The sequence below is a fragment of the Tasmannia lanceolata genome, unplaced genomic scaffold, assembly GCF_043159265.1.
Source record: "Tasmannia lanceolata isolate RefF3 unplaced genomic scaffold, GAP_Taslan_0.1 ptg000005l, whole genome shotgun sequence".
Classification (NCBI taxonomy): Eukaryota; Viridiplantae; Streptophyta; class Magnoliopsida; order Canellales; family Winteraceae; genus Tasmannia; species Tasmannia lanceolata.
In genome coordinates this window covers 10,047,297-10,061,730 of record NW_027518682.1, presented here as the reverse complement: position 1 = coordinate 10,061,730, position 14,434 = coordinate 10,047,297, and the positions used below count along the sequence as shown (strand labels likewise).

General features: G+C 41.3%; 1 protein-coding gene across 1 annotated transcript; it reads right to left on the bottom strand.

Moving 5' to 3' along the window:
- Positions 1 to 427: 427 nt before the first annotated feature.
- GT18 (glycosyltransferase 18) lies at positions 428 to 2,314 on the bottom strand. The gene has a single exon (XM_077379477.1). It carries the CDS (start codon positions 2,188 to 2,190, stop codon positions 745 to 747), a length of 1,446 nt encoding a protein of 481 aa, XP_077235592.1. The 5' UTR covers positions 2,191 to 2,314; the 3' UTR covers positions 428 to 744.
- Positions 2,315 to 14,434: the final 12,120 nt, after the last annotated feature.

The following is a 14,434-nucleotide window of genomic DNA, read 5'->3' as shown; positions in this document are numbered from 1 at the left end:
CGTATAATTACGATCTTACCCCCCTCCTTTATGGACGGTTTGGATCAACCATGGACAGTTTGCACCCTCCTTTATGCTATTAATAAAGGCACCTATTAAATCATATAATTTCAATCCTACCCCCTCCTTTATGCTTTTAACAAAGGCACCCCGTATAATTACGATCTTACCCCCCTGCTTTATGGACGGTTTGGATCAATCATGGACGGATTGCCGCCTCCATTATGGAGGGTTTAGATCAACCTATGACGTGGTCCGTACAGTTCTTTCACCCGTACAGTTCTTTCACCGTGCATCACGGGTTTTTTACTAGTATAGTATAAGTTGTTTCCTTATAGAATTTCTCTAACAAAAAATATATAAACAAGACCGCTGAATGAGAGTACCCACGCTGTACTCATACCATGCATGAGTAATCTCAAATCACTTAAGAAAAAAAAGGCTTCACCTCCAAGGCTCCAACCCCAAATTATTAAAGAAGAAAACAGAGTATTACAGATGAGCAAAATTACAGAAGACCACAGAAACAGTAGCAAAGCACAAAGCAACAAACAGCTGACTGACTCTGCTCATGCCTCTGCAGATAAGAAATGGAATGAAATAGAAGAATTTACCCAGAGTATCTATATATCAAATCTATCTCTGATTCTGTCCCCTATCTCTCTCTATACACACATAAGATTACTCCAAGAAAAATATAGAAATCTCACCACCTCTTCCAACTCTTCTCATAGTGAATCAATTTTATATTCTCTCTTCTTCTTGTTCCTGAAATCGTCTCAAAACCCCATCCAGAGCAACATCAAAAGCATCCCTAGTGTTCTCCAAACCCTCCTTGGGCGCCGCATACAGAAACCTAGGTATATAATCCACAATAGTTTCTCTCATTTTCCTCACCCTCTCCTCTCCTAACCCTTCTAAAACCTCTCTAATCGACGTCCCGTTCTTCACATCATTCCGGTGTATAAAAACCGAATACGACTCCGGTTCTTCCGGTAAAAACCACTGGTACTGAAAATAAGCCGTTCTCCTCCAGAAAAAAACCGGAATCGAACCGGCTACCATGCAGTCAAAGATAGACCGTCGAGTGAAACTATCGCCACGTGGCTGTAAGCAGAATTCTGAGTTCATAAACAGCTCCAGAGTCGCCGAGCTACTGTTTGAGCACCGAGTTCCAGAACAATCCACCGACTCACACACTCCCGATTCTTTACCACACTGGTCCAACAACACCCCCCTAAAATCATCCTTAAAACTCGCCCGAGTCGCCCCGGCAAAGCAGAACAGCGTCGTTCTGTTACGATTCATGACGTAATCCTGCCATTCTCTTACGTCAGCGTCGGACCTCGGGTGGAATCCGGTAGGGTAGGGCACCCCAACGTCTAACTCGTCCCATGGGTTTCGTTCTATTAAAAGGCGAGTCACGTTTTTCATCCCCGGCATGTAGAGCAAGCTCCCGCCCCAGTCTCCGTCTTTTGATCGCCTGAAATCCCACGTGATCCTCCCTAGCATCATGAAATGATCCCAGCCGTTGGATCTCTTCCAGAATCTCTGACCATGAAGCCATCTCATCAGAAGCTCGCAATGAAAATCCCGATCTTTAGAGCTATAATTCGACCAGAGGTATTTACCCACGGCAAGACCGCCGTAAAAGGGTATGTAAAATGCCGTTGCAGAATCGGGATCTAGGGTCCGGCACCGGTGCCGGAGCATTCGGTTGTGGTAAATGATCTCGGCAGCGAACTGGTCCGTCCAATACCATGCCGGAACCAGATTCTCCGGCACGATTCCGGCGAGTCCGACTGCTTTCCTGCCGAAGCCGTCGTTGGATAGCGCGGCGCATCGGGAATTCCATGGATTTAAGCTTTCGCAAGAGTCGGAGAGCTCTTTGTTGAACATTTCTGGAAGGTTGTAGACGAAAACCCTACCGGAATCACAAACGGCGTTATCCTCCGTTATTTGATTCTCCTTTGGAGGGGAACGGAAATGGATGACGGAGACGGGAAGAGAACGAGCCATGAAGACGAGGAGGAGTTGGAGAACGAGGATGGTGAGGACAAGCCATGTACGGGGATGGGCAGAGATGTAAATTTGGAGAGAATAGAGGAGGTTTTTCCGATCAGGGTAGTCTGGGGATTTGGGTTTTTTTAGAAATTGTTCTGGGGACTGGGGATCGGATCTAGGAAGCATCAGAAACGGTTTTCCGGTAGCCGTGCGACCGGAAAATGTGTGTGGACAAAACCAGGGTTGGAAATGCAGGGAAAGGAGGAGATAATGGGGGCAGAAAAAACAGAGAGCGTATAAAAGAGGTACGTCCCTTGCATTTGAAGCTCTTTGATTAAACAAAGCCACCTCGGATGCTGACGCGTGTCCACCGACGAGGAAGAACGACGGTTCCACCTCCAGGTGGCCGTTTGAAGTGCGAGTCTCTTGGTGAAAGACGCCTCTGAATTACCGGTTGACACGTGGATTGACACGTCGCATCGCATGTTATGGCAGTCGTTTGGGGGCACATGCGTAATGCAGGGTGGTGAAAATATCATCGCCCTTTTAATTAATGGTGCTTAAAATCGGGTAATTCACGAAGGGGACCCACATATTCTCAACCTACTTGTTTTGGTATTTCCACCCCTCTGTTTAAGCATTTCGTCATCATTAACTGACCATCTTTTCTGTATGACAGTATTGAGGGGAAATTTCCGCGGTGAGAGGCGCGTAGTAAGCTAAAACTTGGACCACCGACACCACTCTATTGGAAAATCACTGTGTTGGGTCTTTTCTTCATAGAACTTAAATCTGACCGTCCGTTTCTAACATTTCTTCATAGAATTTAAATCTTACCGTCCATTTGTAAGTCGATTGAATGTCTGATCTTATCGTCTTTCATTATAAGGACAACTAAATGAAGGGTCCCGATCATGCTATCATCATGCTTCTCATAATAATGCTTCCGATAGTTTCATTTCCTTTCCTTATTTCTAAAACCGAGAAGGAAAGGTTACCAATAAAAGTGTGGAAATGTTAGCTCCTACGTATGCAACGAATACTTGTGGGTCTAGTATTATTGAAGAGCTTGGCTCCATTAGCTGTATAATTGCCGTTGTTCGCTAGAGAACGAACAGGAAAAACTGGCATAACCCAAATGTAGTTGGCGATCAGGACAAAGGGGTGTCTGTGCTCGCGTGAGAGAGAGAGAGAGAGAGAGAGAGAGAGAGAATTTTTGGGTTTAGTGCAGAAAGAGTCAATTTTGAAGAAAAATTCATTCATTCGTTTATAATTTTAATGGAAAATTACATTTACACCCCCTCAAGTTTCTAACACGTCCACTTCCACCCCTATAGTTTAAAACGTGACAAATACACCCCTGTAGTTTCAATTTGTATAAGGTAGGCCCCCTCAGTTGACGGTTCGTCCACAGATTCAAGGGTTAGGATGATCTGATGGAGCTGATTTTTTTGGGCACACCCTATCTATGTCAGGACCCATCAAATGAACGCTTTGGGTGTGCCCAAAAAGTCAGCTCTATCAGAAATCCTAACCCTTGAATCTGTGGATGAACCGTCAATTGAGGGGGCCTACCTTATACAAATTGAAACTATAAGGGTGTATTTGTCACATTTTAAACTATAGGGGTAGAAGTGGACGTGTCAGAAACTAGAGCCGGTGTAAATGTAATTTTCCCTAATTTTAAACATCACTTTAGCTTTATGTACAGTACCAGCTCGACCTTTTTGCGTCGGCAGATCATCTCAATTCCACACATAGCTACGAGACGAATTCTGTGATGGGCCCACATGTTATATTAAATGTAGCTTTATTTTGGCGAGTTAAAGGCGACAGATATCCTTTCTCTAATTAGGTAGATGGTAATAATAATGCCAGCTCTAAGCTCATAATCTTAGCAGCCTAAGGCTTCTTTATCTAAAAATAAGTTGCTTATATGGCATCTTATATATTATTAAACGAATGGTTCCTTTCTTGCTTTTGTCTAATTCAATAGTAGAAAGTGCCAGGGAATACTTTAATGTCAAAAAAAAAGAATCTATTTTACTCCAAGTAGGACCATATAGAAAGAGAAAGAGGGATGGGAGCAGTAACAAGGTGAGCCTCCTTCCTAGAGGGGAAGATAGCCTTTTTCTGTTGTCTGGAAGTAAATTGGGATCACATTGAATTTTCCTTTCGCCATCATTGATGAGATGCTCTCACTGTGTATCTCTTTACTAGGCATGAGTGACATTGAAGGAGCTCCCACCAAGTTTATTAATCAAGATATCAAGAAATGTACACTGAAGAATGCTAAAATGAAGCGTGCCCTTAGAAAGCAGGGGCACCCCATTGGACCTACTTCACAAAAGTACATATATAATAGCACTAAAAAATGTAAAATTAGAGGAATCAGTGCTATTATAAATGCATTTTGGTGATGTGAATCCAATGGAGGCGTCCTTGTGGTTGATTTTTGCTAGGAAACCGTTCATTTTAGCATTCCTCATATATTGTAGTTTCTTTTGTGCGGTGTCTATAAGCCCACGTAATAGAATAAGGAAATTACGTTCAGAAAATAAAGATGGCAGTGATAATGTGTTACGAACCCGATTCGGATCGCAACGGATTTGATCTTCTTAGAGGGAAGATCGGCCTCTTGACCCACTTCGAGGGAAGGGTCGGTCCTCCTTCGTGCACACCGCATACTTTTGGGAATAAATTTTCTGCCTCTTTTCATTAAATTAATTACAATTATTTATATGAATTTAAGTGCAATACTGATCCTAAACTTCAGCAACAACATCATACGTGCCAAATCCTAAACAATACCAACTTTCCTAAACAATTGCAAAATGATAGCCACAACCTACACAAATTGTTTTTAACTAAAATTACCCAATAACCCACGTACATACCCAATCCCTAAAAAATCTCAACAAAGGGAATACGTAACATTCCACCCTTCTTAGAATCAACCTTGTCCTCAAGGTTGGAGATGAAGCACTGGCCAGTTGGAGAAAAATAAAATCTTCTTATAGACTTTTCGAAAGTCTTCTCTTATGTTTTTCCTTTTTCCTTCTTGCTCCCTTTCTTCTTTTCTTTGTGCTACGATTAGTCTCCATTTTGTATGGCGCCGTCCAAGGTTGAGCCAACTCCATTTTCAAAATAATCGGACCGTGTGGATCACCAAAGCTCCATCGCCTTATTTTTTTGAAATTTTGACACACAGATGGTCGTGGAAGAGAATCTGCTCGGTGGCGTTGGATATGTTGCAAGAAACAACGGATTTTCCGACGACAACCTCGTCGGAATTGACAAGGCTGACAAACCCCTTTCTTTTGTTGCTTTTTCCCCTTTCCTTTTTTGTACTTGGGAAGACGAGAATTCGTCACATAAAGGCAATAATATCTACCTCCACCATTACAAACTTGGTTGTTGGAGCTTTCCTTCGGGCTGCACGTACATGAAGCCATCATCTCGTCAAACCGATCGTTCAGAGCAGAAAACACCACCTCCATCTCCTTGATCATCCTCTCTAGCCCCATTGCAAGAGAACGTAACGCAGCTTCCGACCGTTCGATTCTTGGATCATCCATGCCTTGCTTTGATACCACTTTGATACCTTACCGCTGCGCCAAAGGCTCCAGAGCTGATGGAACGCGTTAGGCAAGGCCCTTTAAACCTGTCCCATACCAGGCTGGGTCCCACCCAGTCCCATACCTGGACCCAGTCCCATACCTAGGAGGGCCCCCACTCAGGATAGTAACATACCGCCACGCTTCCGCACCCGCCGTCCTCAACAGCCCACTCTCTGACGGCTTCCACTCTGGCCTTTTTTCTAGGTAGCCCTTTTCACATGTCGCTCCTTCCGTGACTCGAACACGGGACATGGTGGTTGCTCTGATACCAAATGTTAGGTACCTTACCGATACGCCAAAAGCTCCAGAGCTGATGGAAGGCAAAGGCCCTTTAATCCTGTCCCATACCAGGCTCGTTCCCACCCAATCCCATACCGAGGCAGGCCCCCACTCAGAACCTTAACATAATGAGGGACAATTTGGTCATTTTCACCCTATTTTTTATAATTTTGGGGATTCCAGCTCTCTCCTTTGTTGTTTTGCACACATGTCAGGATCGTTTTTTTTAACATAACAGATTTCCGTTTTGCTAGCAGGCCCCTTTTAGATATTTGATTTTTATTTTTTTTGTTTTATTTGGTTTTCATAGCTCATAGGGTCTTCCCATCAAGATGTTCTCAACTGCAACAGCATTTAGCCGGATTTATGGCTGCTGTTAGGATCAACAAATCTCATTTCAAACAAGAGTCACAAGTCAGGCCCAATATGGGTCTTTTTAAGGAGGGAAAAATCCTTTGTCTTTTTAGCATTTTTCATGAAGGTAGAGAGAGTGGGAGAGAGATTTGTTTGGATATGAGAGTTGTTGAAAAAACGAGAAAGTGAATTAGATATAGATCTTCCCTACTTCTTTTGACATTTCAGAATAATCATGCGAATAGAACTCGGCTTGCTACCCCCATGATGAATAGACCCAGTTGTTCTTTCGATTGGCTATTCCACTTGTTAAGTAATCATCTTGTCCATCGTTCACCACAAGAATATCTTGAATTTTGGTGGTGTGTGAAGGTTAAGTACCAAGTCCAGGTTATCTCGATAAGATGTTGAAATCTCACCCTAGCCCAAGATTTTAATATCTAGGGTTTTCGATGATTACTTTGTTCCTGAAATGTTGTACTCAGGGATATAGGCGCACATGAATTATGGATATATAGCAAGTCTATCTAAGGATAAAACAAACCTCCACTCATCAAGTGGGATCATCCTGTGGAAATGAATTTTGTGGCACAACCTATTTACTTTGTGGCCCGTCAAATCATCAAATGGACGGTTTGGATCATCTTATGGTGCAATCGGTACAGTACTTTTTTAAAGGACTATACGGACTACAGTACTTTTTTTAAAGGACTATATGGACTTGCCTATTGTCCACATAGCGAACAGCCCCACTAGGTTAGTAGGTGCCACTTTTGGGTAGACCCCCGAGGAAACAAACCTAAACAAGCGAGGTCTTCCTAGCGTACCACGCCATTTACTTCAGGAATATATGTACCAACATGGTTGTACATCATGCAATAATACATTTTGCTTTACATGTGGGGGACCGACCCCTCTTTCTATGCGTCTAAGATAGACGTAACTCCACGTACCACATTTCCTGAATTCATTCAGCTAAAAGCCCAGTGCTCACGCAAAAAGGAATAAAAAAGCCGAGCTGGTTCGCTAGTCTTTTGTTTTTTGAGAACTGTACGCTATCCCTGTCTTTTGGGATCTGAAATACGAAAATCACAAATAGGCTACGGAAAACCATGTTTTGATAATGAGACGAAATCACCTTGTCTTCGTCTAATTGTAAAAACATGTTTGTGTCAATATTAATCACCAGAAGTTTATCTTTTAAACTTCTCTTATCACAAAAATCCTGTTTAATATCCTGCAATCCAACCAGATGGTGGAAAATATGTATGAAACTTCTTTCTCCAGGTCCCTGATTTTTCTTCTTCTATTTTATTGTTTATGAAAGGAGTTTGGATATGGGAGAGACGCTGCAAGGGTCTGTCAAATTTGTAGATAGTTTAAGAGGCTGGTTGACAGAGAAGACTTATTTTGATCATGAAGATTGAAGCCGGTGAGTTCAAGCCTTTTGGAAGAAAGGGATTCTCGTCTAACCCTCGGACGTGATCACGAAATCGAAACATCACCTTCTCAACTGGATCTGATGCAGGAGAAGCCCTGCAAGGTCAAGCTACCTGTCCGTGCAAAGAAGGACTCACTCGGAAGATGACATATGGGGCATAGACAATTGAACGATGCAATGAAGATCTCTTCTGATAAGAAACAAAATCAAACCAGACCACATTTTCCTTGGGAGAATGACCAAGAATCTAGGGAAAAATTCATTGAAATGAAGATGGAATTTGCCTCATCCCATGAAACCTCAGCACGACTCCAAAGACTGGAGGAGATGACCAAATCATGGACTCCTCAATGGGCAAAACGCCTCTGCCGGAGACAGGAGCCACCCACACCTTCACAAACTTCCTGCTACACAAACCAAGCCAATCTTCCCTGATTAAGCTCTCAACTGCAGTGAGAGGTTGTAGGCAACACTAGAAAAGGAAAGGACAAGTCAAGAACAGAGTCGCGCCGAAGAAAATGGCGCGCATTACCCCATTCCAAAACCTGCACCTTGCCAATGGAGAAATCTCTTTGCCCAGCAAAACTGCAACTCGAACTCAACTCCGAGATTCGTCGAACCTAACAAGGACAAAGATAGAAACAACATCATTCGTTTCGAGGAAGAAAAAATCAAGACGGCTGAAAACAGATGGAACAATTGCTTAGTTGGCTACTTCTTGGGCAGGAGCCCATACTTCTTGGCCTTATGAGACAATCCGTCTAAAAATGGAATCTTAGGGGAGAACTCCAAGTGTTCACCATGAGTAACGGCTTTTTTCTGTTTACGTTCACTTGTCCGGAAGATTGTGCTCATGTTCTTGAAGCAAATCACTCGTATGGAGGCAAACCGCTCATCTTGCAAAAAATGGTCACCAAATATGCCCATGGAAAAATTAAACTTCACATCGGTTCTAGTTTGAATTCGTCTACCAAGCCTCCCCTTCAATTTTGGAACCCAAAAGGCCTCAATAAAATCGACAGTGGTATGGGCAATCCCCTATACATGGACTCACAAACTGCAGAAACTTCGAAGACTATGTTGCGCCCATTTGTACATAGAAGTGGAACCAGATTCCCACCTCCCGGAGTCCATCACCATTCAAACTCCAGGTAGACTGATCAACCAAAAAGTCGAGGACGAACGGCGACCATCCTCGTGCTAGAGCTGCACAGTTTCAACCATTCATCGGAAACTAGCCAAAACAAACAAATAGTGAGAGACAAGAAATAGTATCAAGAATGGCGGCCCAAAAACAACACCGAGTCCCAAGACCAAGCAACAGGAGACCATCCCAAGAGATCAAAGAATCTCAGGTGATCCATAAAAGCATTTTGAAGACGAACGGTTACTCTGTTCTTGAAGATACAGAGGATGACAAAGGCAACCAGGAAGATCAAGATTCCAAAGCATCCTCAGAGAACTCATCTGCTATTAATGAATTGAACCAAACTCCAGTCCCAGATCCCCAAAGAACAAGCAAAGAGCGACCTCAGGATTCCGTTGTCAACTATTATCCTGAAGACAACAACTTGGAAGATGAAGCGTGGCAGAAGGTGAGAAGAAAGAAGTACTCTCCCATTTCCCAACTAGGATTTCCCCTAATAGAGGGTTAGAAAATAGGACAAAACCACCATAAACAGAGGACAAAACACTGAGAAAAAACCACCAGAAGTTGAGGAAGAGCCAGAGAATCAGGAGGTTAAGTCGGAGGAGGATAGAAGTCCTAGAACATTAGGGGCATCAAGTTCACTCAAGCTATCTACCCAGAGTGGCATTCGCATCAGAATCATTCATGAATGACAGCATGAAGTTGATCTCGATGAGCTTGAAATCCGTTTCGTTGCCATCGGTTTGCTCATAGGTCCCTAGCATTCTTGGATCTGAATCCTTTGTTTTCCCTATCCAGTGTGTCTCGAGGATAGGGATGATTGTTTTCATACTTAAATGTATCATCTTTCTTTTCATTTAATAAACCGGTAGGGGTCCCGCCAAACCCCAACTTACCTACCAAAAAATCCTTTTTAAGTGACAAAAATTGTTCAGTCAACGTACAGATGAATCAATGTGCTCAGTAATCATGTCCATATACATTTTTTGCCATCACAAATCCTGCCTATTGCCCTTAGTCCTACTCTAATTGGATCATTCTAGGCCTTTGATCAAGCATGATGAAAAGAAACCATTTAAGATGTCTTTAAGCAGTTGTATTAGGCGTCCAACTTGGACCCACTGGGCCCCCCTATGATGGCCTACCAGATCAATGGCCCCAATCACTAAGCACATCTGTCACGTGTGCATATAGAGTTCTGATCGTCTATGTTCATCAGGGACAAAATCAAGTCGATCTAACATAAAAATTTGGGTTCATCCCTGAAGTTCGCTCATTAAAAAGTTCATGGACATTGTTCAAATGATACCCCAAGTGTTGGTTATTTTTAATAAATAAACCCTCCCACTGGTCAAACTTACGATAAAACTCTTACAAATACACAATTATACAACATATGATCATGATTCTATGAAACTTTAAGTTAGTCCTCAACAGAAACACGATATTTGATATCGTTCTATGATAAAATCTAATCAGGGAGTATGATTCTGTGCAGGTAAATGATTTATCCCAACCTAAAATCTCACGATTACGATACAAAGCTTCGACCAATTAAACTTTTTTTTTAACGATAGACGACCAATTAAACTATAGGCCCAAACCCTTTCATGTAAAGGTCAAAGGTCCAGAAGCTTCACAGGTCGAAGAGGTAGATGGTCCTATGTCCTTGACAGAAGACATATAGTATTCAGATTCTTTTCAAGATGAGCTAGAAGAGAAAGACAGGGCAAAGGAACACGACGAGCTTTGAAAGTTGAAGAATAGAAACAAAGAAAGGGCACCAATAAGGAGTGAACTTGAAGAAAATTTGGCATTTGCTTGCATTAGGAAACTGGAGACCCATCTGAACTTCAGAAACCAGTTAATGATAGAAACTCTGGCAAGTGAAGACAACATTAGTGAAGAGATCAAGTCTTCATAAAAATAAGAGAAAAAAATTTGGTAAATTTGCATAAGGGAAAAAGCTACCAATTGCAAATGAGTCCATAGTAAGAAGAAATGATCCTCAAAAACTAGTGAATTTTTTAGGACATAAAGAATGGGTAATAAAACATATTGGAGCAACTCGATGTCAATTTAACATATTGCACGGGGAGTTAGAAGAGCAAATTTACATGCTCCAGCTTTCTAGTTTTGAGGGAAAACCGAAAAAGGAAAGGAAAATCATATTTGCAAGTTGAATAAGCCCTTACATAGATTGAAGCAGTCACCTAGACAATTCATAGAAGCATTTCGACAATTTAATGATCAAGCAAGGGTGCACCAGAAGCTATTTTTACTTAAAAGTCTTTCTGATATGTCACATATTTTTGGTGTTACATTTTGATGACATCTTGATTGTTGTTAAAAGTATATTGAAGGTTAATATGTTTAAGTCCCAGCTAATTAAAGAGTTTGAGATGGGCTTAGGTGCAGTAAAGAAGAACTTAGATTCTTAGTCATGGAAATTCGCAGACAAGAGAAAGAGCAAGCTATGGTTGTTTCAGATGTACACTAAGAGAGTTCTTGCATGGTTTGAGATGAAGAATGTAAAACTTAAGTACTCTTGCGGCCCATTTTAAGCTTTCTTTGAAGTTGTCGCCTACTACAAATGAACAAAAAGAATACATGTCTGAAGTTACATATGCAAGTGGGGGGAGTGTAATGTTTGCAATGGTTTCCATTAAGGTATGCAATGGTTTCCAGAAGGACCAGAACACCAGTTCACATGTCAGCGTGGTTAGTAGGTATATGGCAAATCAAGGAAAGGGACATTATGAAGCAGAGAAATGGATACTTTGTTATCTAACTGACATGTACATCTGTCAGATACACGTATCAGATTTAAAAATGATGACAGGGAAAGTTATGTCACGGGATATGTGGATGCTGACTTCGTTAGATATTTGGACAGGAGGAGGTCGGCTATTGGATAGGTCCCCATACTTGTTGCTGGAAATCTATATTGCAACAGACAATAGCAGTGTCTAAAGGGAAGCAGAATACATGGCAAGTTGGCAACTATATGATTTACGAAGAAATCTATATGGTTACGAGGAGTTATTGGCAATTTGAGCATTGAACATATTAACACATATGTGAAAAATGATAGAAAGGGCATGATATGTTTGGCAAAGAAACCTATGATACCCAAATGTGGATAGGACACCGCATGGGCAAAGGAATAAAGACATGACTGGGCATTGTTCAAAATATATGATATGGATACGGATACATGTATCACATGCCATGAGACAAGAAACAAGAAAATTATAAATAAAATACTATTAAACTTGGTTTAACTTAATTTGTGAGATTCGATCTACTTGAAAAGTTTCTTTGAAGAATATTACCACAAAGATGAATGCAATAAGATGACGAAGTTTTGTTTTTCAAATCGAAAGATGACGAAGTAAGTTCCTATGAAGAAATGCATGCAATGCTTGGACTTGACCAGTGTTCAAAAAGATTGGATACTGTGACACCTACGGAGGTTTATTGGGGAAGATGGTCGATGAGTTATCTTTATGAAAACCCCAAGCCATGTTAGAGATTTCTTAAATGTGACCTGAATTACCATTTACAAAGGACTAGTTTGAGATATCTTATGACTTGGGATCTCCAGTCATGTTACTCACATAAGAGAGGGATAGAGAGCAGCAAAGGCCTTTATAAAAGAGGGCTTTGAAAAGTGATAATGAGAATCTTGGGTTCACATGAGAGAGAGAGAGAGAGAGAGAGAGAGAGAGAGCTGAGTCTTTGATGAGTTTTAATCTCGCGCCTTATATTGCTTTCCTCATAGTAAAACTTTGTCAATCATGTCACCTGTTGATATAGTCAAACACCGTGACGGCTAGTGTTGTAATTGTGGCTTCAAACATGTTCTAACCATGGTGACAAACATCTTGATTTCGATCATCCCAATATTTATTGTCTTGCAAGGCATATCGTTCCCCATCAAAATACTCCAAGATAGGACTTGTATATTTTAACCAATCCCTATGAGGACATATATGACACAAGCATCCATAATGAAGAATTCAAACATCATGAAATTGATTGTTTCATGTGATTTCAAAAAGGGTGTTCTCCTCATCACAATCAGAGTTGTTGTCTATCACATTCGATTGGCCAAAGATTGCTTTTGTTCTTCTCTTTTTCGACGTTGTATAGCTGACAATGCTTTTCGATGTGAACTTTCTTCTAAAAATGATGACACTTAATTTTATTCCTACTCGTCCTTGATTTTAATCTTGAAGCAGCACTTTCTGCATCCCTCTCCTTAGATCTACATCTGGCCATTAAGTCCTTCGCTTGTGGTTCCTCATTGGTGGGTCTCTTTCTCAATTGTTCAGCAGAAAAGCTGGCGTAACCTCCTCCATCTCTACAGCATCCTTATCATAACCACTTCCATCTCTACAATATCCTTCTTATAAAGCAGAGTCATAACCAAATGTCCGTGTAACGATGGAAGCAACATCAAGCAAAATCTTCAGATGCAGAAGAACCTGAACACTGATTGGTATCCAGAGCTTGATGTTGAGGAAGGTAAGAACTAGTAATTTAGTCCAATGATGATAAGGAAGAGCTGCTAATTTAATATAATCTCATCGAGTTGGATTCCAAAGGATGAAGTCAGCGACAGTCACCTCCTGAAATTGGTCCTGATAAACTTCCATGACTCCCTCAGAGTCAACTAAAGCTTTTAAATGTACTCAATGATAATCCCAAAAGCTAATATCATGTCCATAATTCCATTACCAAGCTGCATAACGATTCCTTGTTGAAGAATAGGACAGCCTTGAGGATATTTCGCTAAGCAAAGGAATCACTGTCCTTAGTTTTTGTTTGCAGCAAAGCTATCTGTCAATTGTCATAAACATTTAGGGGCCGTTTGGATACGCGGATTTTAGAATCTTGGATTTCCTCAAAATTGTAGATGGAAGAAGAGAGAAGAAGGATACCATCAGTCGTTTTCTAATTTCTCTCCTTTCTGTCGAGCAAGAGAGCAGGAGATCGTCCCATGTTTCTAGGTTTTAGAAATCTCAGTATGGGGGAGAGATTTCTTACTTAAAATGCAAGAAATGCTGTCAGGACAGCATACAGCAGCTTGATCATGAACCCTCTTTTACAATGTTTTCATACTAAAATGGGCTGTTTGGAGACGCAGATTTTAGAATCCAAGCTGTGTAAAAGAGGGGCAGAAAACAAAGGACGTCCTTCTTCTCTCGTCTGCCATCTTAGATTTTGAGTAAGAAATCCAGGTTTTAGAAATCTCTTCCCCATCTCGAGATTTATAAAACCTGGAAACATGGGAGGATCTCCTGCTCTCTTGCTTGACGGAAAGAAGGGAGAGAAATCAGAAAAATGGTATCCTTCTTCCCTCTTCTTCCATCCAGAATTTTGAGAAAATCCAACATTCTAAAATACGCATATCCAAACAGCCCCTTAGAGACAAGTCCACCCATCGATGATTGTCGTGTGCTACCTACAACTTCCAAGCTAATTTCAATAGGAAACCGAACATACACAGCCCTCCTAATCCTATGACCTCCTCTTCATAATTAATTGGCCTACTTGTTTCCAATTGACAATAAGAATCCT

Coding starts and splice junctions, on each gene's coding strand:
- GT18 (XM_077379477.1), bottom strand. CDS start 2,190: ATGCTTCCTAGATCCGATCCCCAGTCCCCAGAACAATTTCTAAAAAAA.